Raw genomic sequence first — 26,037 nt, forward strand, 5'->3', positions numbered from 1 at the left:
TTCCAAATTTTTAAATGCTCTATTAATCAGGGAGTTTTTCCTGATGATTTAAAAATAGCAAAAATTATTCCTATATTTAAAGAAGGAGAAAAAACTAATGTTAAACACTATCGTCCAATTTCTATCCTCTCTGTTTTTTCTAAAATTTTAGAAAGAATTTTGTACAACAGAATATACAATCACCTTTTATCAAACAAATTATTATATAACATGCAATATGGATTTAAAAAAAATAATTCAACAGAGCATGCAATTATTCAGCTTACAAGAAGTATATCAGACTCATTTAATAATTCTAAATTCACATTGGGAGTATTAATTGATTTAGCGAAAGCGTTTGATACCATTAATCATAAAATTCTTGCTAAAAAATTCAAATGTTGTGGTATAACAGGCAATGTTTTAAAATTGTTAAAAAGTTATTTAACTAATCGCAAACAATTTGTTTACGCCGATGAAACATTATCATCAAATTTGTTAAATATTACATGTGGAGTTCCTCAAGGATCCATATTAGGACCTCTTCTTTTCCTTATTTATATTAATGATTTATACAAAGCCTCGGATTTAATAACAATTATGTTTGCTGATGACACCAATTTATTCATGTCGCACAAAAGCATTCCTACTTTATTTAGGTTGCTTGAACATCGAGTTAATCAAAATATCTGACTGGTTTAAGACTAACAAATTATCTCTTAACATTGATAAAACTAAATGGGTTATTTTCCATCCTCTTATCAAAAAACATAAACTGCCAATTAACATGCCTCATCTTGTTATTGACAATATACAAATTAAACAAGTAACAGTAACCAACTTTCTAGGTGTTTGTATAGATAAAAATCTTACATGGAAAAGTCACATTAAAAACTTATCAAGTAAAATTTCAAAAAGTATAGGTATATTGTACAAAGCAAGAAATGTTTTAAATAAACGTACTTTAGTACAATTATATCACTCATTTATTCATTGTCACATAAACTATGCAAACATTGCTTGGGGTAGTGCAAAGAAAATTAAACTTAAACCTCTTTATTGTCAGCAGAAGCATGTAGTACGTCTCATATATTTTAAAGACCGTTATACTCATGCCAAGCCTCTATTATTTGACATGAAAGTTTTTAATATATATGAGCTTAACATTTTTAATATTCTTTGTTTTATGTTTAAATGTAAAACCAATTCATCCCCTATTTCTTTCCATAATTTGTATTCATCGAAATATAAAAATAAATACATTTTGCGGAATGATAATTTTATAAAGCAGCCCATTTTTCAAACAAATCTTTTTAAATTTTGTATTGATTATCGCGGACCATTCTTATGGAATAAAATAGTTTTAAAAAATTTTACTAAAGATTTTATTCATCAAAGTAACTACTTTTCTTTTAAACAAAAGCTTAAAGAACTCATTTTTACAATTAAAGATGTAACAATATACTTTTGATATTTTTTTTTTTTTTAGTGATCTTCCTTTTTACCCCCTATTTAACTATTGATTTATAAAAATTATATATGCATCATTAACAATTGTAATATATAATAATGTATTTTGTATTTGTAACGGAATATTTTAAGTTTCTTACTTCGTTAACTTATTTCTTATCTTGTAGATATTTTATAAATTTTAACACGATCATTTCTTAGCGGTACTCGACGACAAGACCGTATGGTCTTCTACGAGTTCCCGCGTTCTTTTAGTATTTAATAACGATTATTATATATATATATATATATATGTTTTTATTATTATATATTTGTATTTTAAATATTGTAACAAAATGCTTATTTATAATGTAATAAAAAGAACAAAAAAAAAATAAAAAATAAAAAAATAAAAAAAAAAAAATGTGAGGAGTTTTATTTTTTAATATAGTAAAACCTAATGAAAAATTTTTTAAAATTTTAGGGCTCTCATGACATGTTTTGAGGGAGGGGAGTTAAACCCTGTAACCACTGGATGTGTATATATATATATATATATATATATATATATATATATATATATATATATAGACACACACACACACACACACACACACACACACACACACACACACACACACACACACACACACACACACACACACACACACACACACACACACACACATATATATATATATATTACTTAATTTTCTAACATAATACTTCTCACGTTTAAGTAATATCTCATAATACTCTCGGTTATACTCTAATATACTCATAATATACTCATAATACTTTCACAGCTTAAGTTATAATTTAAAGCTTAAGTTGCTGTTAGGTTGCATTATATCGTCAGCCGTAAACCAAGAGTCCGTATATCCATTTTTTGTGTTTCCGAGAAAATCGATTTTAAAAATTTGATTTGTAAAGACTTTGTGCCAGAATGTCCGACTTATTTTTTAAATATTCTAAAGAGTGATATTTTTTTTAAGTAACATATGATAATTAAAAAAGTGAAAGTAAAAAAATGACGCCTTTACAAAAAAAATGTTTATAATATAAATAAAACTTGCTTTCTCACTTCCACTATCTTTTAAATCTGATATGGTTACTATAGCTAAATCTGTATTTGACTTTTAGGAATAATCCTCGCCATGCCACTGTGTATTACGAGCTTCGCTGCATTTTAAGTCAATTAAATCTATAATTGTATTAAGCAAGCATTCAAAATTCGCACAATTTTTTTAAATTTTTTAAAATTTCAAATTCATGATTATTCAAAAATTTTTTAATTAGATTACCTTTAAAAATGAATCCCTATAATCAGTTCGCGTATTAGCAATCTCCATTTTCTATTTAAAAGTTGAATTTAGTGTGACCAAGGACTTATAAATAGTTGGACGTTTAACTCATTGTTATAGATCAAAGGCACCGAAAAATGCTGAAATTTTTAATAGTTAATAAGTTTCAACCTTCGACCATATAAACTGATAGACACACCTTAAGCTAATATTCACAAAAGAAGCCATCCATAAAGTGCGTACGCAGGTATGGGGGAGGGGGGTTTCCCAAAATCGTACGAACGCGTACAAGGAGGATGGAGGAAGGAAGGGGGGGGGGAGTGGGAAAGGGGGAAGGGAGTGTTAAAAACGGTGAGTACGTACGCAGTTTGACTATTTCTACTAAACTACTGAAAGCAAACTGCAGTTTGCATTCAGTAGTTTAGGATTCATTAGGATATCATTGCGGCCGTGGCGCAGTGGTTAGAGCACTTGCTTGAGAACCAGGAGATCTAGGTTTGAAAAGAACTCTGGACATATTTTTGCGTTATGGTAAAAAAGGAGGCGTGAACTTGCTATTTAAATGCACTTCTGCGGTGCTCTGTGACAAGATCGTTAGGTCTTCTTGGGGCACACAGTGCTCCAGAAATGTCACTTTTGAGGCAAAAATCATATTTTTGCTGATTTTGATGCTAAAAAGCCAAAATTTTCGGTGAATGTTCATTATACTTTGCTCAACAATAACCACCATTGTGATGTTAGTTGTCATACTTCTAAAGCACACACCAATAACACGAAACCAAGGACAAATGAAATAACGAATAACAAACACGTGATACGTGTCTCATACTTAATTTTCAACTTTCTATTAACTATAAATAGTCACCAGCATGTATGAAACACTTTTATTGAATGAATAAATATCATACATGTGCAGAACATAATCAACACATAGCGTAATAGCTTACATTTTAATGTACTTATTTTAACATAATCATTTTTGGAATACCTTTTAGCTTAATATTTTCTGGAGGACAAATTACACATTTATTACCTCTCGATAGATTGCATAAACATGTAGAGTAGCACAACAAGGACAAAAAGTAGACACAACATTTGACACAAGGACAACTCTAAGGACAAAAAGTAGACACATGACAATATTTAAATTAATTTAATAATTTCCATGATTTATGGTACACTTACGAATATTACGAACACTAATGTGTAGAATAAACAAACTCTAAAATAACACACCAAGGACACATGACATAACACGTGACATACTTTTTGCATTTACACTCATTTTTAGATCTATATGATAAAACTTATTTCCACAATACTTATTTTAATAGTTTGACTTTCTGGTTGATTAATAAACAAAATCATCAAGGACACATCTTATAATTACCTAGACATGAATATTTTCATTTCTAGGTAATTATAAAATTAGATTATAAATAAAAATAAATTATCTTTAAAATTTCTAATTTTTTTTTTTTTACAAAACTGAGCTATTTAAAAATACATAATTATAAAGGGCTTGATTTTTTAAAAAACAACAATGAAACAGGTGTCAAATCCCTATTTAAAAAATAAATGCGCTAATGTAAACATGCAGCTTTTTACAGATTTCTTTAAATAAAGTAAATCTATTTAGAACCCATATGATCAATACTACAATTAAGAATACAATAAAGAATATGATTGCATTCAGTAAATTACAAAAGAAGATCTAAACATTCTGCTGGAAGAGCAAGTTCCTTCTTTGATTCAGAACTTCGCCTTATAGAAGTAATAAAGGTGTCTGGTGAGCAGAGCAATCTTCACATTACATCTTCATTTATAATTTTTCTAGAAAATTTTCTTGTAAAATGTTCTCAAAAAATTTTAACATCTTTGTTTCTCCTTTCCTGGGCTTCTTCAGATAAGAGGCCAATTGGAACTGGCTTGTCTCTTACAACCTGGTGTGAATGGACAATCATCTTATGCACTCCAGCAGGCATATGATACCATTTAAAATATGTTACATATGTCTTAAATGTATCTTTGCAATATATTTCTAGTTTATCAGGATCAATTGGGTGCTTACAGGACAATACACAAAGAATAATGAAAAATCTATTAACAAGATCCTTATCAATTTCATGGCTTCTAAATTCCCTTCTCACTGTGTTTCCATCATTGGCTGATTTTCTTTAACATATTGCATTTGAACAGGACGACAATATTGGGTTGAGGATATTTTGGGTTTTGTCCAAAGAATAACATTAGCCTCCTGTATTTTAAGTTGCACAGGTACTGTACACAAAAAAAAAACAAAGATTCTTCAACTGGAACTGGCAATCTGCCCTCTTCATCTTCAGTTTTCTGTTTGTAAACAGACTGTTCAGATGAACCATCGAATCCAACTTTGCTTATAAGAAGAAGAGTATTGCAAGACTCAGGTAGTTTCAGTTTATCCATAACTTTCCAAATTCTGTTTGTAATATGATCCATTATTCCTTGAAGATTCACAGAAGCACTATAGTTCGATGTGACAATTCCGGAATCTGGAATGCATTTACTTTTAGCTTTCACAATAAAATTGTAGGCAGGGTATAACATACAACCTTTATCTAAGGCCCCTTAACCGATAGTTTGATAGTCAGTCCTACTCATTCTATAGTCTAACATTAAAGCTAAAGCATCTTCTGCTAAGTAGCTTTTAGAGCATGGTATATTACAGGATCCATCAGTTTTACTTTCCATCAAATTTTGATAACTTTGGCATCTTTAAATCGACCTTCTTTATTGAGGTTAAGAATAAGGGCGTGAAACAGACTTTCAGTGGTAACACCTAACTTTTTAGTAATCTCTGAAGATCTACTTTTCTAAGACCTTGTTGAGAGATCTACAAATGATTTAAAGGTGCACCTCGTTGCACATTTTTTATCATAACTTGTTGTTGAGGTTCGTTTACAGTAAATTCCATATTTAACCATTTCTCTTAACGATTTATAAACCTTCCTTTTTGTCTACCTGTCTCATTCTATTTTATCTAAAGTTTTTTATAAATTTTTCGGTTAACCTCATCTGATTGTAATTCGAATAGCATTGAGAAATTGATTAGTAAGGAAGGTAAAAACCAAAGTTTGTATACTTTGGTTTTTACTTCCTTACTAATTAAACTTTCATATTAATTTTCATACTTTCCTTTAATTAAATAATCGAAAATGTCTTTATTCCTCGTATCTAAAATTAGTTTCACCGCAAAATAACTATTGAATATTAGTTGTTATTACTTTGTTTATTCGATTTTGTTTATTTGATCGTTTTATTTGTTTTATTTGGTCCGCTTTTATACTAGAATATTCCGCTAACCATTATCACGGTTGAAACTCGTTAAAAAACATCGGGAGTGAGAGGGGGAGCCGCATTTTAATTTAAGTGCATCATGTTTGGAATGACCCTATAAATAAAAAAGCAAACAAAAGTAGCCAAAACTTTTCCAAAAATTTTCTATAAACAATATATTTTCAAACGCAAAAAATTTCAAGGTGGGCAAACCTGGGCGAAAACTTTCCTGGTTGACCAAAGTTTTATTTTCAAATAATTTATAATAAAAAAAGTATTAAGCATACGGTTAATTGTCCCTATATTATAAAATTGTATATTTCGAATTATTTTATATTGATTTTCTATATTTTAAAAGAATATTTAAAAAAAAAAGATTTATCTATGACATCGGCAGGAGTGAGCTTGTCTAACGTTGGAAGATTTTTGCCTGGAAAAATGTAAATTTCTTCAATTTTTGAACTTTAAACCCTAGAACATTGAGCACTCTATTTGTAGAATACACTAATATAATTTATATATATATATATATATATATATATATATATATATATATATATATATATGTGTATATATATATATATATATATATATATATATATATATATACACATATATATATATATATATATATATATATATATATATATATATATATATATATATATATATATATATATATATATACATATTTTAAAGAAAAACACGATATTTCTTAATCTTGGCATGTTTCGTAGTTAACATACTACATTTTCAAAAGATAAATCTACAATTTAAAACTCTGGATATAAATATAAAATCAAAATTTGAAGACATTACAGAGAAATGATAACAGACAAATAGAATTGTTTCAAACCAATTAAAATTATAATACAAATTATGATACCGTAAATAAATACCGTAAATTATAAGTAAATAAAAAACAAAACAAAAAAAAACTAGATAGACAAATTTATATTATAATGAACAGTTTGTTTATTTAAAGTTGGGTTTTCCCATTTAATATGGAGCGCTTCTTTAATTTTCAATTTGTTTTTGTTAGAAGCAGTATCCAAAATTTTAAAACAATTATAGTTACTTAGATTTTTACAATTAACAGATGAAAGTAAATGCTTATAAACATTAGATTGTTTGTCACTTGTAAGATGCTCATGAATCATTGTTGTTAAGTGCCTGGAGGTTTCTCGAATATAACTGGCATTACATCCAGCACAAGAAAATTTGTAAACAACATTGGATTTGAGCAGCTTAGGAAGTGGATCTTTTTATAATTAATTTAATTTTCACTACCAACAAATTACAAAACATAAACTGTTTTGTAATTTGTTGGTAGTGAAAATTAAATTAATTATAACATCTTTACAATATTTTTTACTGATTTTATTAACTTTAGATTTAGTAAAATTTGAGTAAAAACTTATAAATGGAGGCTTATAATATCTTATATTATGGTTATCAATACTATTTATCGCAGATGGATTTAACTTTTTATCAACAAATAATTTAATTTCAGTGTCAATTATTTTAGGTGGATATTGGTTATTTTTTAAAACATTAGATAGATTTTTTATGTCTTTATCAAATCCTAGCCATGTGTTGTTGATTTTATACGTTCTATCAATTAAACAACGTATAAGACTAATTTTATAACAATAGGGAACAAAACTGGAAATTTTTTGTTAAAGACCAGTATATGTTTTTTTGTGATAAACTGATGTGGAAAGTGAAACAGACTTTTTGATAAGAACATCTAAAAATGCTATTTGATTATCTTGTTCTTTTTCCATTGTAAATTTTAAGTTTTTATGTTGTTTATTAAGATGTGTAAAAAATTCCTGAGCTTCAAACTCTGAATTAAAAATAGCGATAAAATCATCCACACAACGTTTATAGAAAATCGGTACGGAGAAAGAGCAATTACTAACCCATTTTTTTCGCGAAACCCAATAAAAATATTAGCTAAAATTGGCGCTAAAGGAGAACCCATGGCAACGCCATCTAATTGATCATAATATTTCCCGTTAAATAAGAAATGATTTTTGGATGTTGAGATTTGAAGTAACTTTTTGAACTGAGCTTTAGAAAAATATTTTAGGCACGTTTCATCTTTAAAGTATAAATCAGTAGCTATATTTATAGTTTCATTAAGTGGAATATTAGTAAATAAGCTTTCAACATCATAGGAAACCATATATTTGTTAGTTATATCAACTTGTTTTAATTCCTCAACAAAAGAAAAAGAGTCACAGGTGGAATAAAGTTTAGGTATATAAGGAGACAAAAAATCAGAAAGATATTTGGCAAGTTTACTATTATATGTCCCGATTGTTGAAATAATTGGCCAAAAAGGTGGTAGAGAAGAATCTTTACTGAGTTTGTGCAGCTTATGTAAAGCATAAATTCTTGCTGTTTGTGAACCAACAGGATAAATTTTATTGTAAACATCATTTTCAAAACAATTATGTTTTCTAAGTTTCTTAAGATACCTTTGTAAAGATTGTTCTCTTTTAATAGTTGGATCGTCTTTAAACTCCTAAATTTCAGTTTTATCCCTTATAATATTAGTTAAAGATTTAATATAGTCAACCTTATCAAAAATAATTATACCATTCCCTTTGTCTGGTTCTGTGATTATAATGCTTTCATTTTTCTTTAGTCTCTTCAATATTTTGTGTTTCCTTAGACAACCTTCAGATGGTGTGTATTTATATACATAATTGTTCGCTAAATGACAAAGTTTGCTTTTAAGTTGAGGTTCCGAATCACTGCTTCTAAGTTGAGTGTTGAGAAACTGTGCAATGCTATCAAACTGAGCGAAAAGGTCCGTCTTTTTTAGAAATACTGGCGGTAGAGCAAAGTTAAGACCGTTGTTTAATAATTCTAGTTCATCCTGTTGTAAAATGTATGATGACATATTATGAACAAAGCGTTGGTGCTTAGAAGGAAGACTAGTAAATTTTGTGAGGGAGCATAATTTCTTCTTGTGAGTTTTAATAATGGAAAGTTTTTTTTTCTTTACGTTATTATTAATTACTTTTAACAAATGAATACCACTGTATTGTTGTGCAATTGTTTCTTACTTGAGGTTTTAAACCATTTAATTTGTTCAACAGAGATTTTTGTTCGTTGATTCTTTTATGTAATGCACTTTTGAGCAATCGCTTTTTTATCGAAATTATGTCAGAGTGGTTTGCATGAGGTATGTTAAAACCAAGATACTTTGGATACACTTTACATAGTTTGCAGTTTTTAAGAAAGTTTATATCCAAACGAGCTTTGTTACTTTTAACATAAAGCTTTTCCAGCTTTCGTAAAATATGTACGGTTAAAAGTTAAAAGTGACAAACAATTTAATGTTTGTGGGCATTTAATTTCATCTGTTAATTATAAAAATCTAAGTATCTATAATTGTTTTGAAATTTAGGATACTATTTCCAACAGGGGCATATTGAAAATTAAAGAAGCGCTCCGTATTAAATGGGAAACCCATCTTTGGATAAACAAACTGTTCATTGTAATAAAAATTTGTCTATTTAGTTTTTTTTGTTGTTGTTGTTGGTTTCATTGTTTTTTATTTACTTATAATTTTATTTTTATTTTTTTGCTAATTCCGGTATCATAATTTGTATTATAATTTTTATTGGTTTGTAACAATTCTATTTGTCTGTTATTATTTCTCTGTAATGTCTTTAAACTTTGATTTTATATTTATATCCAGAGTTTTAAATTATAATTTTATCTTCTTAAAATGTAGTATGTTAACTACGAAACATGCCAGGATTAAAAAATATCGTGTCATATATTTTATATATATATATATATATATATATATATATATATATATATATATATATATATACATATATATATATATATATATATATATATATATATATATATATATATATATATATATATATATATATATATATAATAACGCAAATTTAATTAATAACAATATACAATAACGCAAATTTAATTGACCTGAACGTTTTTAAAAATATGAACAACGTTTTTAAAAAAAGTAACAATGTTTAAATTTTTTTTTTTTTAATATAATGTTTTTTGTTTTAATAATAAAAAAAAAATTTCGGTTTTGCATTTAAATTTTTTTTTTGTGTCAACAAAATGCGGAGAAACTTTCTGACAACCAGTTAGGAGTTTTAACTGACCAGAATGTTTTTAAAAACATTCTGAATGTTTTTAACAATATAAACAATGTTTTTATTTTTATTTTTTTATAATAAATGTTTTTATATTTATTTTTTATTTTTACTGTAAATCATGCACGGAGTGTTGCTACACTGACTATCTTATAGCCTGACTCGCAACGGAGTGCTGCTACATTGACTGACAAATAGCCTGACTCGCAACGGAGTGCTGCTACATTGACTGACAACTAGCCTGACTCGCAACGGAGTGTTGCTACATCGACTATCTTATAGCTTGACTCGCAAGGGAGTGCTGCTACATCGACTGAGGGTTTGGTTGGGGCAGGCAGCCTATCAAGTAACAAAAAAAACATCCTGGTCTTGCATTTCAATTTTTACTTTTTGTCAACAAAACTCTCTGACAACCTGTTAGGAGTTATATATATATATATATATATATATATATATATATATATATATACATATATATATATATATATATATATATATATATATATATATATATATATATACATATATATATATATATATATATATATATATATATATATATATATATATATATATATATATATATATATATATATATATATACATATATATAAGAACAGAATGCTTGAATTGTATTATACTTCAAAACTTCTGTTCTCATAAATTTAATATAATTTCCTGTGTAGATTTTGGAAGATAAGCACAGTATGTATAACAAATCTTAGCTTATATCATACTGCATTTTTAGGAAATAAATTTGTGATACATGTATACAATAAAAAATTAAATCATTAAAAAAAATTTAAATTTAAATTAAAAATAGGGACAGGCACTGTGGAGTATTCATGCTTTGACTGGCTTAAATAGGGACAGGCGCAGTAGAGTGTTGCTACCTACTCCAATGTGGTCCGGTGTTGGTCCGGTGTAGTCTGGTGTAGTCCGGTGTAGTCCGGTGTAGTCCGGTGTGGTCCAATGAGGTCCGATGCGGTATTCGTATACACCCATTTGAATTCATTATATTTAAGTCATTAAGAACAGTAAGTCTGTGAGTTAGTTTGAGTTCTATAATTTCTTTTTCAGTCTAAAATACAAAAATCAAGCAAGTCTAAGAGACAAGTTAAAAGAAAGCAGTATGACAATAGTAGCATGCAGAGAGCGATAGACTTAGTTAAAAAATCGGATATGTCTATCAAATCAGCTGCTAAAATGTATAATGTTCCTCGCAGTACTTTACAAACAAAACTATCTGGTTCAAGTAGCCTTATGTGTAGGCCGGGACCAGCACCTACATTGGCACTGTACAAAGAAGAAGCATGCGAGAAATATCTTATTGAAATGGCAAGAAGAGGATTTCCTTTAAAAATAAATGACTTATTAATAATAATTTCAGAAATATTACATAAAAGCTCACATCCTGCTATATTTGAAAATGGAATCCCTTCTAAAACTTGGGCATACAGATATCTAAACAGGCACCGTGACTTGAAGTCTAAAACATCAAAGCATCACTCTTTAGGTAGGTCCAGTGTCACTAAAGAGTTCCTATTGGCATGGTATAGCAACTTTAAAAAATTTATTAAAGATAATGAATTAAGTCAAGTGATTCAGTCACCAAAACGTATTTTTAGTTTAGACGAAACGGCTTTTTATCTAAACTCAAATAGAGCTAAATTCATTGGTATAAAGCATGAATGTCTGCAACAGGTTTGCACTACTAGTGAAAAAGAAAATGTTACAAATGCAATCAATTTTTCGGCTGCAGGAGAAATGGCTTCTCCTATGGTAATTTTAAAGAGGCAAAAATTATCTATAAGTCTTCAGCAATGTGTTCCACATGGAATGACCCTGTAAACACACAAACGTCTACTAAACGTCAAAACAACGTTTCAACAAAACGTTCAGATTTGGTCAATTATCCGTTAAGAATGAAATCCAGATTAACGTTTAGAACAAACTCCCATAAAACACCTATATTCAAACGTATTTTAGACGTCTATTATAGGATTATTATGCGTATATAAAGCGTATAGATTTTGTTTAATGTACGTTTAAATCTAGTCTAATTAACGTATATAAAGCGTTTAGATTTAGTCTAAGTAAACGTGGATTAAACTTGTCTATTAGATTCTTTAATTTTGTTGACGTAATTTCAATTCATTTAAGTTTAAAAACTTATATAAATTAAAATTACGTTATAACTTTTTAACTTTATTTAAGTATATAGGTCGTGAAATTTATAAATAGGATATAGTTATAAAAGTAATGAAATTTATAAATAAGGTATAGTTATAAAAGACCTGGTCTTATTTTTTATATTTTTTATAATTATTATAATATGTTTATAAACTTTTATAGTATACTACGTATACTATTCTAAATTTATATAAAACATTTTCATATAGTGGGGATTTAGAGAAAAAATGTTTGTGCACTACACTTGTTTATGTTTCGGTACTTTAAAAAAATTAAATGATCAAGCTTTTGGCAGTGGAAATATTATATTAAAATATTTCTATCAAATATCTTTTAAATTTAATCTCATTAGCAGAAAATAAAAGTTTACATTAAGATTAAGTCACAGATTACTTATAAATTTAATAAACTCATAAACAAATATTTTAAATCACTGGTTTATGCATTATCAAAAATCTTTCTAGAACACCGTCTATCACTTATCTAACATGCACCTGTTTGTGCAGCATCATCTACTACATTCTTATCCTGATCGTCTGATTTCGTAAGCTGATTTGTAACTGCAAAAAGCTAGGGTAAAATAGTTAGTATTTAAAATGTAAATTCATAAATCAAAATTGGAATTACACTGAACAACTTTACATATAGAGGGTTTTCTGAATGGAAGTTTCGGAAATATCCTGTACATGTTTATTTTTGACATTAAAAATTTCGTAACGTCGCGCCATATTACATGCAGTGAATTTTACCAGCTCTGTTCTACCTTTTTTCGTTAGCAAATGTAACTAAATTAAGCTAAAATGCATTTAAAATAAAGAAATAAAAAATTTATTTATCAAACCTCTTGATTGATGCAAAAATGAAAACCTACTGTTACACAATCATACTAGCGCTTTCAAAATGAATTTAAACTGTTTACAAAACTTACGAAAAAAGTTCTTGCAGCAGTACTTTCATAACGAAAGACCAGCAACTCATATTTTTTAACTGTGCCAATGTTGCAATCAATAATTTCTAAAACATCTGAGTCCATTAATTTGTTGGCATTTAGGAAGGTAGATTGTCGCGATAAGAGATTTTTAACTTCCATGAATTAAAATGGCGCTCCCGACACTCGTATATTATTTATTAATCAGTCGTTTCGCTTTTAAGTTGTTGTAAGGAAGTGAATCTTGAAAACGCATCTAAATTAATTATTTAGCCAATAAAAAGTAACTATTTAATAATTTTTTTACTTCGTTTTAATTATACCTATTTAAACCGCGTGACTTAATCTGTTATGTGAGTCTTCTGACCAATATACTACTATATTACTACATTATAATATAATAAACGTTTATTAAACGTCGATCAAACGTTTAGAATAACAACTTATATTAGTCAATATTATAAACATTTGACTGACGTTTAATGAACGTATAAATTAAAAGATTTAAAGTGTCGATTATAAATCTATAAATGTTTACGTTTAATTAAGGTCGATTATAGGTTTACATTATTGACTAATGTAAGTCGATATTCTAAACGTTAGATTGACGTTTAGTAAATGTATATATAAAAAAGTTTGAAATATACCCCAGTAAACACACAAATGTCTACTAAACGTCAAAACAACGTTTTAACAAAACGTTCAGATTTGGTCAATTATCCGTTTAGAATGAAATCCAGATTAACGTTTAGAACAAACGTCTATAAAACGTCTATATTCAAACGTATTTTAGACGTCTATTATAGGATTATCATACGTATATAAAGCGTATAGATTTTGTTTAATTTGCGTTTAAATCTAGTCTAATTAACGTATATAAAGCGTTTAAATTTAGTCTAAGTAAACGTACATTAAACTTGTCTATTAGTTTCTTTAATTTTGTTAACGTAAATTTAATTTATTTAAGTTTTAAAACTAATATAAGTTGAAAGTACGTTATAACTTTTTAACTTTATATAAGTAATAAGAGCTATAGTAGTCATGCTAGAGTAGGTCGTGAAATTTATAAACTTATAAATTTATAATATACGAGCTAGAGTAGGTCGTGAAATTTATAAACAGGATATAATTATAAAAGTAATGAAATTTATAAATAAGATATAGTTATAAAAGACCTGGTCTTATTTTTTATATTTTTTATAACTATTATAATATGTTTATAAACTTTTATACTATACTACGTAGAATATACATTTATTTTATAAAACTATTTATAAAGTTATAAACATATATAAAACATTGTCATATAGTGGGGATTTAGAGAAAAAATGTTTGTGCACTATACTTGTTTATGTTTAGATAATTTAAAAAAATTAAATGACCATGCTTTTGGTAGTGGAAATATTATATTAATAATTTTCTATCAAATATTTTTTAAATTTAATCTCATTAGCAGAAAATAAAAGTTTACATTAAGATTAAGTCAAAGATTACTTATAAAATTAATAAACTCATAAACAAATATTTTGGATCATTGGTTTATGCATTATCAAAAATCTTCCTAGAATACCGTCTACCCTTGTTTATCATGCACCTTTTTGTGCAACATCATCTTCTGCAATCGTATCCTGATCGTTTGATTTTGTAACCTGATTTGTAACCGCAAAAAACTAGGGTAAAATAGTTAGCATTTTAGATGTACATTCATAAATCAAAATTGGAATTACACTGAACAACTTTACATATAGAGGGTTTTCTGAATGGAAGTTTCGGAAATTTCCTGTACATGTTTATTTTTGACATTAAAAATTTCGTAACGTCGCGCCATATTATATGCAGTGGATTTTACCAGCTCTGTTCTACCAATTTTCTTTAGCAAATGTAACTAAATTAAGCTAAAATGCATCTAAAATAAAAAAATTTACTTATTAAACCTCTTGATTAATGCAAAGATAAATACCTACTGTTACACAATCATACAAGCGCTAACGAAATGAATTTAAACTGCTTATAAAACTTACGAAAAAAGTTCTTGCAGCAGGACTATCATAACGTTAGATCGACGTTTAGTAAACGTATATACAAAAAGTTTGAATTATACGTTTCAAATTAAGCGTCTATTTTTAGTCAATAATAGGTCGCTAAACGTTTCATCAATTTTTCAACCAATTTCGACTAAATATTGACCAATTCTGAACCAATCTGTGTTTACTGGGACATTTCAAATCAAGCGTCAAATTTTAGTCAATAATAGGTCTCTAAACGTTTTATCTATTTTTCGACCGATTTCGACTAAATAATGACCAATTCTGAACCAACCTGTGTTTACTGGGGATAGTCCAGAGAAGCTTTAGTGGATGGATGAAGGGAGAAACTTTCCTGTATTATTTGAAAGAGTTTAAAAGGTATTTTGTTGGTAAAGGCTTGCTTAATATAAATGACAATAATCAAAAAGTTGTACTTTTTGTTGATGGTCATTCCAGTCACCTGAGCTATGGTGCATCTAAGTATTGTGAAGAGACAGGAATCGTACTATACTGCTTGTACCCAAATGCTACACACGTGCAGCAACCTGCTGATGTTGGCGTTATGAACTCATTTCAAGGTTACCGGGCATGTGAAGTGCAGATTTACAGAATGAGCCACACCAGAGCTGCCATTACAAGTGAAAAATTTACTGCCATGGCAATGAAAGCTGTTATTCAAATAACTGCTCCAGTCATGAAAAAAGCATTTGAGTGCTGTGGTTTAAACCCATTTAACCCAGTTAATTTGAACAAGCTACTTTCAACTTATCAACAAGCTCCACAGCCTGTTTTCACATATGATGTGGGTAAAAAACTGGCATAGAGAAGGGCTAGAGAAAAACTTGTCAGAAGCTGAACTAAAGCAATTTAAAATTTGGAACAAAGACTCTACAAACTGTTTACAACACTGGTGCAGGTTATATGAAATATGGAGAGACATGGTTGCAGAAGTAAGACAACCAGCAAAAACCTCTTATAGCTTAGGTAGATATTCTAGTATTATAAAATTTCTTTGCTATTTTTGCTTCATTTAAATAAAGCATTAAAGATAAATGGATGTTTCAAGCGAACAATTAAGTAATTTTTTTTTCCAGCAACTTCACCAGTTATAGATTTCGTTGTTACTCCAGGATTACTCAACAATCAGCTAATGGTGAACTCTGAAAACAAAATTAATGAAACTGGAGCACAAGGTAACATTATTATAATTATTATTATGTGGTTATAAAAAGATATATATGGAGATTACGTTTTCTGTCATTACAGACAGTTCTATAAATTCAGAGTCGAATTTACACGCTTTTACTAATTTTACTAGCTTGGATAATAGCTTATTAGGTAAGCCAATAAAAGAATAAATTATATAAATAAACAATTCATTTACTTTCTTATATACTCTTTAAATATATTTTCTGATTTACACTTAACAGATTTTGGGTCAGATATAGATAAAGTTTCAGATAATTTTCAAGTTTCCTTAGATCTAGGAAGAGCAACAATGTTGGTATTGGAAGAAATACTTAAAGTACCTGTATCAAATAAACCTGTAAATAAACAAAAGAAACGTCTAGTATATGCTCTATCTACACAAGAGCATAGAGAAACGCTAAAAAATAAAGTCAATGGATCCATAGAAGATGAAAATTGGATTTGTTACGTGTGCAGACGAATTATGAAGAGGGATTAAGATCAAAGTTGTGGCTGAACTGTGGTTCATGTAGTCGTGCTGTGCACTTTAACTGTATATCTGAAGAGCATAAAAAGCTGACAAATATAAAAAAATTTATTAAAAAACAGAAATTTCCTTTTGTGTGTCAAGAGTGCAGTTAAATAAATTTATAATTTTATTTCTTTAAATTCTCTTCAATTTCGTGGTTTTTGTTGATAAATTACAACATTGATTATATGTATGTATTCATTATACTATAATTATAATATATAATATACTTGTAGTTATTTTACAAACAAAAAACAAAATTTTAAAAACTATAAAAAAAATTGATCATTAGGTTCTCTAGATCTGGATTAAAATTGATGCCAATAATAGAGTCGCGCGTGCCAATAATCGAGTCAAAGTGCCAATAACTTGGGACAACGTATCAACTTACTTTAAATAGTAATATCGATGGCTAAACTCTAACATCACTATCTAAAAAATCACAACTTTTAAGGAGAGCCAAAAAACGTGATATTTTTCAAAAATTCCACAGAAATAAAAATATGAAAAAACGTCAAATTATTAAATTCTTTTGTTTATTTATTTGAAATGTTGATTTGATTAAAATATCAGGTGTAGAACTGGCCATTGTATCTTATTCACTCAAAACAGCTAAGTTTTAACTCAAAACAGCCAAATTTTGAGATACGTGGTGTTGGAGTTTAGCCATCGATATCTTCTATGTTTTTTTTGTCAATGCGGAATTAATTTTGTTATGTCTTTGACAAGGTATTTATCTAATATTGTGCAAAATTCGAAATAGTTTCATTCACTGGTACGATTTTTGTACAGAAATTAGTATCAAAAATAGCGTTTAGGTGCCAATAACTGTGATACTACCATATAACAATTTTTGGTATTTAAAACCAGCCATAAGTAAAAATATTCAGAAACATAAAATTAATTGCACTAAAATAATCTTAAAAAAATGTAAATAAGAAAAAGAATAGATGCAATTTTGAAAAAATGATAATACTGAAAAAAGATTTATCTTAGAGATTGCATAGGTTCAAACAAACTGCTAACTGTCATCAAGAAGTTTTTTTTTGTATTGAATTCCTCAAAAAGTTACAAAGAAAACTTTTCAGATTAAAGTATTAATTCTGATATTAAAGATTTAATTCTAAAAATAATGGAATGAAAAACCAAATTTAAATATTACTTTCATAAATATTAAATATTTTAATTGTATTGCTTATTTCATCAACTTTTGCATTAACATTTGCATTTTTATTCTGCGAAATCTTTGAGTATTCTAATCATCTACATGCCCAAACCAACTTCGTTTTACCTGAGGCATCTTATGAAATACACTCACTATTCCTAATCTCTGTCTCAGGTGTTTTCTTATCATTACATTGTAAAATGCATTTATTTCAAACAACATGTTTATATAAACATGCCTAAAATCCATAGATAGAATTAAATTAAGGTAAGAAAAAGTTATTTATAACAACTTAATATTCTGCTAATCTTAATATCCTGTTAATTGAATTAATTGTGATGTTGTTTAAATTGTGATGTTGTTTTTTTCACACACAAAAAGCTGATTTTTTAAACTGAATCTACAGTTAAACATAACTGTACTAAAAGTTAGTAACTATATTTTTAAAAACATGACAGATACATGCAATACTTTAAATATATATATATATATATATATATATATATATATATATATATATATATATATATATATATATATATATATATATATATATATATATATACATATATATACATATATATACATATCGATCCCCCAGAATCATAGGGAAACAAGTCCAAAATTTCCAAAAATGAAACTTAAAAGTTATGAGTGTTTTTAATATATTGCCAACATAAATTCATTTTTGGAATTTTCGGACTTGTTTCCTATGATTTTTGGGGATCGATATATGTGTGTGTGTGTGTTTGTGTGTGTGTGTGTGTGTGTGTGTGTGTGTGTGTGTGTGTGTGTGTGTGTGTGTGTGTGTACACGTGCCTTCGAGTAGCAATATTTTATTATAAATATTAGCATTTAGCTATGTATCTATGTATTTATATAATATAGATACATACATTTATATATAAAATTTGTATTAATTGAATCCTTGATATGATTGGTTTTACACATTTTATTTAAATAAAACAAATTACCTTAGGCTAAAAAATTTAAATTTTTTGTCAATGTAGGATACACCAAATATTTATAATATACATAAATATAAATATATATTATAGTAAAAATAATACTCAGTGATAAAGATGTTTATAAATATGGTTACTGTCTTCTAAAAACACCATCTTTCGGAAAACCAAATTGATTTAATGAAAATATATATATATTGTTAATATTTAGACTATATTTTATTTGTCAATATAGCTCCACTTTCAAATAGCTGATTGTCATTTTATTTTCAGGTCTCTCGACTAACCTGAAACTAGTACATTGTTAATAGACTAATGTCTTTTGTCTAGTTACTTAATCACATAGAATATATAAGCTAACATAATAAATTTTGGATTCAAGTTATTAAACATTTAAATATTAATGAATTTGTATTTTAACTTTTTGCCTCTCTCTACGTCATTTTTTCAAAGGAAGATCGGCTTCAAAATTTAGTGACTTCACGTTTGGGCATTCAACAGTTTATAATATCGGTTAAGGGTGAAATAGCTTGATGTATTTAACACTTCTAAAGTTTTAATATTTATTATGTATATTATTTTGTTTAAATTTTGATTTTTAAATAGAATATAGGTATATAAAGATCATGATTTTATCTTGTTCTGCATATAATTGCACTCAAAGATATACTAAAGAGGTTTTGTTTCATGGGTAAGTAGCTACAAATCATTCTATGCTAAGATCCTACATTATATTTCGAATATAAATAGCATATTATTTTAATATACCTGTTTTTGTTGGTAGTTTTCCGAAAGATCTGGAATTAAGGAGAAAATGGATACCTTAGACTGTTTACTATCGTTAAAATGGAAATGTTTACGATAGTAAACAGTCTAAACTTTGTGGTAAACATTTCACTGGTATGAAGGAAGTCCTTGGAGTTCACAAAAGAAACTAAAAAAGATACAGTTCATTCTATATTTAATTTCCCAAAACTTTAATGAAAAAGTACTTTTTCTTGAATACCATTAAAAAACAGGTAAAGTATTATTTCAAATAATACCACCAGTGCACTATGCGTCACTTTGCGGAAGTAGAATTTTGAACATATTTTTTAGTGATTTTTCATATTTAAACTTCTTAAGTTTTTTTTTTTTGTATTCAGTTTTTAATTCTTTATAAAAAAAAAATCAGTTTTAGTTTTTTAAACTTTTGATATTTTAAGGGTTTTTTCAAGGTTTTAAAAAACTGGCATTTTTGTTAAAATCCTTTTAAGGTATATGATAAGTATTAAATTTTTATATTATTTTTATGCGAAATTAAAATAATCATATATTTAATTGAATGTAAAACTAGAATAAGAAAAAAAAGGTTTTTGCATAGCGTTTTTTTGCTGATTATTTGATTTCTTAATCATTGATTTGAGCATGTGGTCACAGAGGTCGCCTCGTTTTTTTTGAATAAAATATAGCTACTGCGAATTGACTTTACTGCCATGCAAAAATATTCAGGCGATCTCTGTGACCTTATGCTTTAAAATCATTTTTACTTCTGTGAGTTTTATTTAAAAACCGACTAAATTCTGTGAAATCAAGGAAAATTACGTAGTTTCAATAACATACAGTTTTACCTTGCGATGGTTTTTATAAATTATCAAAATGGCTACATTCACTCTTTGTCAACTTTTAACACATGCATTTCCCTCAAAACATATATTCTTAAGAAAAAATTTGAGGAAATATGAGGAGGGATAGCTTATTTTAAAAGAGGGTGAAAAGCTGATTCAGCAGGGTGACCAGCTCATCAAGCAAGGTGAACAAAAAAGGAAGGAGGGCCAATTAATACTGAAAGTTCTTGGACTAAAATTAAACAGGTACGTACAATGTATGTATTTATATATATGTGTGTGTGTGTGTGTGTGTGTGTGTGTGTGTGTGTGTGTGTGTGTGTGTGTGTGTGTGTATAGGCATGTGTGTGTATTTATAAATATAAATAAATATATATTGTGTATATATATATATATATATATATATATATATATATATATATGTATACATACAAATACATATATATTGTGTATATATATATGTATATATATATATATATACATATAAATACATATAAATACATATATATACATATATATTGTGTGTATATATATATATATATATATATATATATATATATATATATAAATATATATGTACACACATTTTATACACGTTTTAGAAGAAATACTGTAACAATGGGAACACCTGAACCAGGTATTTATACTGCACCTTGTGCGCCAAAACTTAGAAAATCTTTTTCAGAGCTCACGAGTAGGATGAAACTTAAAGAATTGATAATCTTATGGGAAAAGAACTGTACGAACTTCAACATGCTGTAAAAACATGCTGTAAAGTAGACCTGAGTGCAGCATGCACCCAGGTCTTCTTTATATGGTCCAAATTTATCCTTGCATACTTTTTGCAATTTGAGACTAACAGACAGAACATGGGTTGATTTTAAGAAAATTGTTACACAAAATCATCATCTTGTTCCTCCAGGTTTAACCAAGTTAAAAGAATACAAAAAAGTTGACATATCCAGAGCATGTGGACTATTCAGAAAATGAAGTAAAATGTAGTCTCTTCAATATGATCAAACATTCAGTTTCTAAAATGTTTGAGTATCTTTTGATGGATGAAGATAATCCTATTAAAGTTTTAGCACAGAAGGAACGTGATAACATATGTGTTATTTGCAAAGTGGGAGGTGATGGTCAGAGTGACCAATCTGAGTTTCAGAAGGCAGCAACTATGAAGAGAGGTGTGGATGATTCCACTGTGTATAGCATAGTGTATAGCATTGATACTGTTGGAAGTGGAAAAAAGATAATATGGAAAAATTGTAATCCAAATAGTCCAGATGCAACCCGCCATCTTATGTTTTGTTTTGCCAAAGAGACTGCTAGTTTTATTCAAGAGAAGTTTGAACATTTACAAAATGAAATATTGTCTTTAGAGAATATTAAGTTTACACTTCATGAAAATACTTTTGTTATAAATTCAAGTTTGTCAATTATTTATACCACAATGAATAATGGTAAAACACTTAATGCTGTGGTATCAAAAATGCTTAAAAAAAATTTAGCATCTCAGTTTTGTCATGTATGTCAAGCAAGTTCAAGGAGTTTAATTTGGAAACTTTTTGGAATAAAGATGAACTTGTAGGCAAGAATTTATTAAATTTGGAGTTTGCAGTCTTCATTTGTGGATATGCGGCATGGAGTGGGTCTTCAATACTGCTTGCAAACTTCCTGCAGTGAAACAAGGAAGAAAAATTCCAAGAAAAAACAGCCAAAAATTTATTGAAAACAAAAAAAATTCCAGCCCTTATTCAAAACACAATTAAAAATAAGGGTATCTTTTGTCAGGAAGGGAAGTGGTACATCCAATACAGGCAATGTTGCACGAAAATTCTTTAATAATCCATCTGTGACTGGAAGAGTTTTAAATTTGAATACCAATATGATCAAACTATTAAGGGACCTGCTCATTGATATGAACAGTACAACCACAAGACCAGATGTAAAAAATTATAAGCAGAAATCTGAACATCTGTTTGATCTCATTTCTAACGATCAGTTTTTAAAAGCCATTCCAATGTCACAGTCTGTGCATAGAATGATAGTTAATGGTGTTTCTTTTATTAAATATTTTAAGTATCAAATAGGTTCTTTGTCTGAGAGTTCCAATGAAGCCAGGAACAAAGCCAACAAAACTGCACGAGTGGGTCATGCACGTTTAACTTCGTTCGCCGAAAATACTAGGGATACAACTAATTATTTATTTATGACATCTGACATGTATCTATACTGCAAGAAGAGCAAAATGCAAGTGGTATAAAATTTATACTGCAAGAAGATTCAGCTGATAACTGTTCTTAAGATAAATATTCGAGAAAGCTATGTTTATCTTTAAATTTAGATATTTAATGTTATTGTTTAATTCTATTAATAATACATTTTAGGTGCTGGTGGTAGTTTATCTGATATTTCTGAGGTCTTTTCACATAATCAACACAGTATGTTTTTTTTAAGCTTGCAAAAAAAAAAAAAAAAAAAAAAATTCAATTATATCTATTTATTACAGTGAATACAGTTTTTTTCTTGGATTTATTATTAGAATTATTAGAATTAGAATTAGAACTAATTATTAGAATTAGAATTTGATAATAGATAATTTCTATAATTACTGTTTATATCTTAAACTATACTTTTTATTACAATAATGAAACTTTTTTAAATTTTAATGTTTGTTGTTAAATAATTTTAGGAAGTCAAAGAGTAATGGTTTGTATTAAGAAAAGAAATCAAGGAAGTATCATTAAATCATGCAGCTGTAATTAATAAGCAAGTTTATGATTTCTGAAGAAATGTTATTTACACTAATTTGCTTTGATGCTTATAAATTTTTTTATCCGATATCCATAAAGTGTTGATATTTTAACAATTTACCTTTCCATTAAAAGTCTCACTGTTCTCTTTTAAACCTAACCTAATGTGTCGCCTAGTTTTGTGGGGGTAAGTTGAGCAGCTTTGATAAAAATAAGTTAAACTGAACTTTCAAACACAAAGAAGCAACTTTGAAGTTACATTATTTACATATATTTTTATAATTAGTAAATTTTAAATCGGGCTTCAAATTCCAGATAATCATATAAAATAATATTTTTATATTTTGTTACGCTTTCTTACTATTTAATTTTTTCTATTCTCATATTTACGTCATTAAAATACATAAAAATAAGTTTATAAGTTAAGCACACGCTTTCTGTTAGTGAAAGTTTTATTGATGATTCACCCAAGTTTCATACCATTTATATTCATTCATTTGTTGATTTTTCAACATACCCTTCACTATTGCTCAACTTACCCCACTGGGGCAGGTTAAGCAGCTCCGCAAACTTTAGGCATTATCTTTTTAAAAAAAATCAAAAAGTATACTTTTTTCCTAACAAATTTTTAGCAGATTAAATTATCTTTCAAATAGTGAAAAAATTATGTAAATCTGATGCAACTTTCATGAGATCTCTTAGATTTAGTAAAAATTGCTTCACTAGCCCAGCTCTACCCTATTTTTATTAAGAGTAGTTGTTAAACATATTTATATTTGTGACTTTTTTGTTTTGTTTTTCCATTTAATTTTTTTAAATATTTGGTACTTATTTAAGTTATACCTTTGGGATTATTTTGTTTTAGTCAACCTACTGTTGAAATATGATTTTAATTTAGAAAGTTTTTATGATTAAAAATTTACTACATGAATCATTAGATAACAGTTAGCGAAAAATTTAGTTCACCACGATTGCGGTAGGAATTGTGATGAGTTAATTATTGTATTTTTGTAACAGTAATAATTTTTGTTATGAATGTAATGCTAATGTGATAATTTGTTGTATGGCTCTTCTTTTAATAGTTACGCACACTTGTAAAAATAGTTACACTCTTTTTACAAGTGTGCGTGTTTGGGTTGTGTATCATTTACATAAAATCTGTTTGGCTTTTTACTATGCTATCATCTATTTCTTGATACCTACATCAATAATACCCCGTTTTACTTGATTGGATTATCAAGTATAAATATGATATTGTAACTAATAATATATTAAGTTATTTAATCTATTTAATTACAGGAAACTCTGAGTCTACAAAACAGTTATTATGTCGGATTTTACAAGAAAAGTTAAAAAGCATTACCCACCAGAACTACAAAGCTTTGCTTTAACATTAAATTTTTATTCTGCTAAAGCATATAGTTATGTTAGGAAAACATTTGATAATGCAATTCCTCATCCATGAACTATACAAAAATGGTATGAAAGTGTTGACTGTTCCCCTGGGTTTTGTAAAGAAGCTTTAGTTACTCTTCATAGCAAAGTAAAATTGGTCAACGTGTTGTGTGTTCATTGATGTTATATGAAATAGCCTTTGGAAAAAAAATCGAATGGACAGGCCATAAATTTTCTCATTATTTTGATTTTGGTGTTGATATTAATAATGATAGTTTACCCGAAGTAAAAGAAGCTTTAGTTTTTATGGTAAACTGTGTAAATAGACGTTGGAATCTTCCTGTTGCATATTTTTTCATTGATGGTTTAGGTGGTTGTTAAAAGGCTATTATTATTAATTGTTGTCTACAATTTTATTTATGAAAGTGGTGCAGAAATTATAAAATTATTATTGCTAAATATTTAAAGACACGGTTGCACTACAAAGCTGACTCGATCAATGATTTACGACATAATAAACGTATACAAAGTGTATTACCAAAGCGAATTTTATTTTTAAATCAATAAAAAGTTATTTTGTATATTATATAATGCATAATAAAACACATAAAATTGTATTAACTGCTATATTTCAAATTCTAAGAAATCTAAGAATGCATTAAAATTTGATACAAATAATAAATTTAATGATATTTAAAAAAATAACACTAATGATAATGTTTGCTACAAAATTTTATATTTAACGTTAAGCTTTCTATTCTTAAAGCTTTATTACGTTTGTCCCAAACATGACGTCACGCGCTAGAAAATATAGACTTAAAAATATTAAACTTACGGCGTGTCTATCAGTTTATATGGTCGAAGGTTTCGACTTCCTCTTTTTACAAAATAAACCGACATTTATCCTACGTTTTTGCTTTGTTAACTTCTTTCAGTAAACATTTTATTACCCGTTGAGAAATATAAATGCCTTATATGTAATTAAGAATGTGTTGGAAAATATTTTAACTGATGTGCAGAGTTTGTTAAATAATAACCTATTTGTAAAAAAACTTTGACGTCAAAAATGTTTTTGTA

The 26,037-nt window shown here is 27.7% G+C and overlaps 1 protein-coding gene across 1 annotated transcript; it reads left to right on the forward strand.

The window, feature by feature from the left end:
* Positions 1-11,392: 11,392 nt before the first annotated feature.
* On the forward strand, positions 11,393-17,045 carry LOC136091682 (uncharacterized). The gene is made up of 5 exons (XM_065819390.1): positions 11,393-11,992; positions 12,566-12,632; positions 15,754-16,164; positions 16,453-16,551; positions 16,789-17,045. Exons 1-5 carry the CDS (start codon positions 11,393-11,395, stop codon positions 17,043-17,045), a joined length of 1,434 nt encoding a protein of 477 aa, XP_065675462.1.
* The last annotated feature ends 8,992 nt before the right edge of the window (positions 17,046-26,037 follow it).

The sequence above is a fragment of the Hydra vulgaris genome, chromosome 15, assembly GCF_038396675.1.
Source record: "Hydra vulgaris chromosome 15, alternate assembly HydraT2T_AEP".
Lineage (NCBI taxonomy): Eukaryota > Metazoa > Cnidaria > Hydrozoa > Anthoathecata > Hydridae > Hydra > Hydra vulgaris.

What these genes read in the sequence shown, in the direction of transcription:
- LOC136091682 (XM_065819390.1), top strand. Translation starts at nt 11,393, where the DNA reads ATGTCTATCAAATCAGCTGCTAAAATGTATAATGTTCCTCGCAGTACT. An exon ending in TGGGGATTTAGAGAAAAAAT is followed by an intron (nt 12,633 to 15,753) that starts GTTTGTGCACTA and finishes TTGTTGGTAAAG; the next exon opens with GCTTGCTTAATATAAATGAC. An exon ending in TGTTTTCACATATGATGTGG is followed by an intron (nt 16,165 to 16,452) that starts GTAAAAAACTGG and finishes TTTTTTTTCCAG; the next exon opens with CAACTTCACCAGTTATAGAT.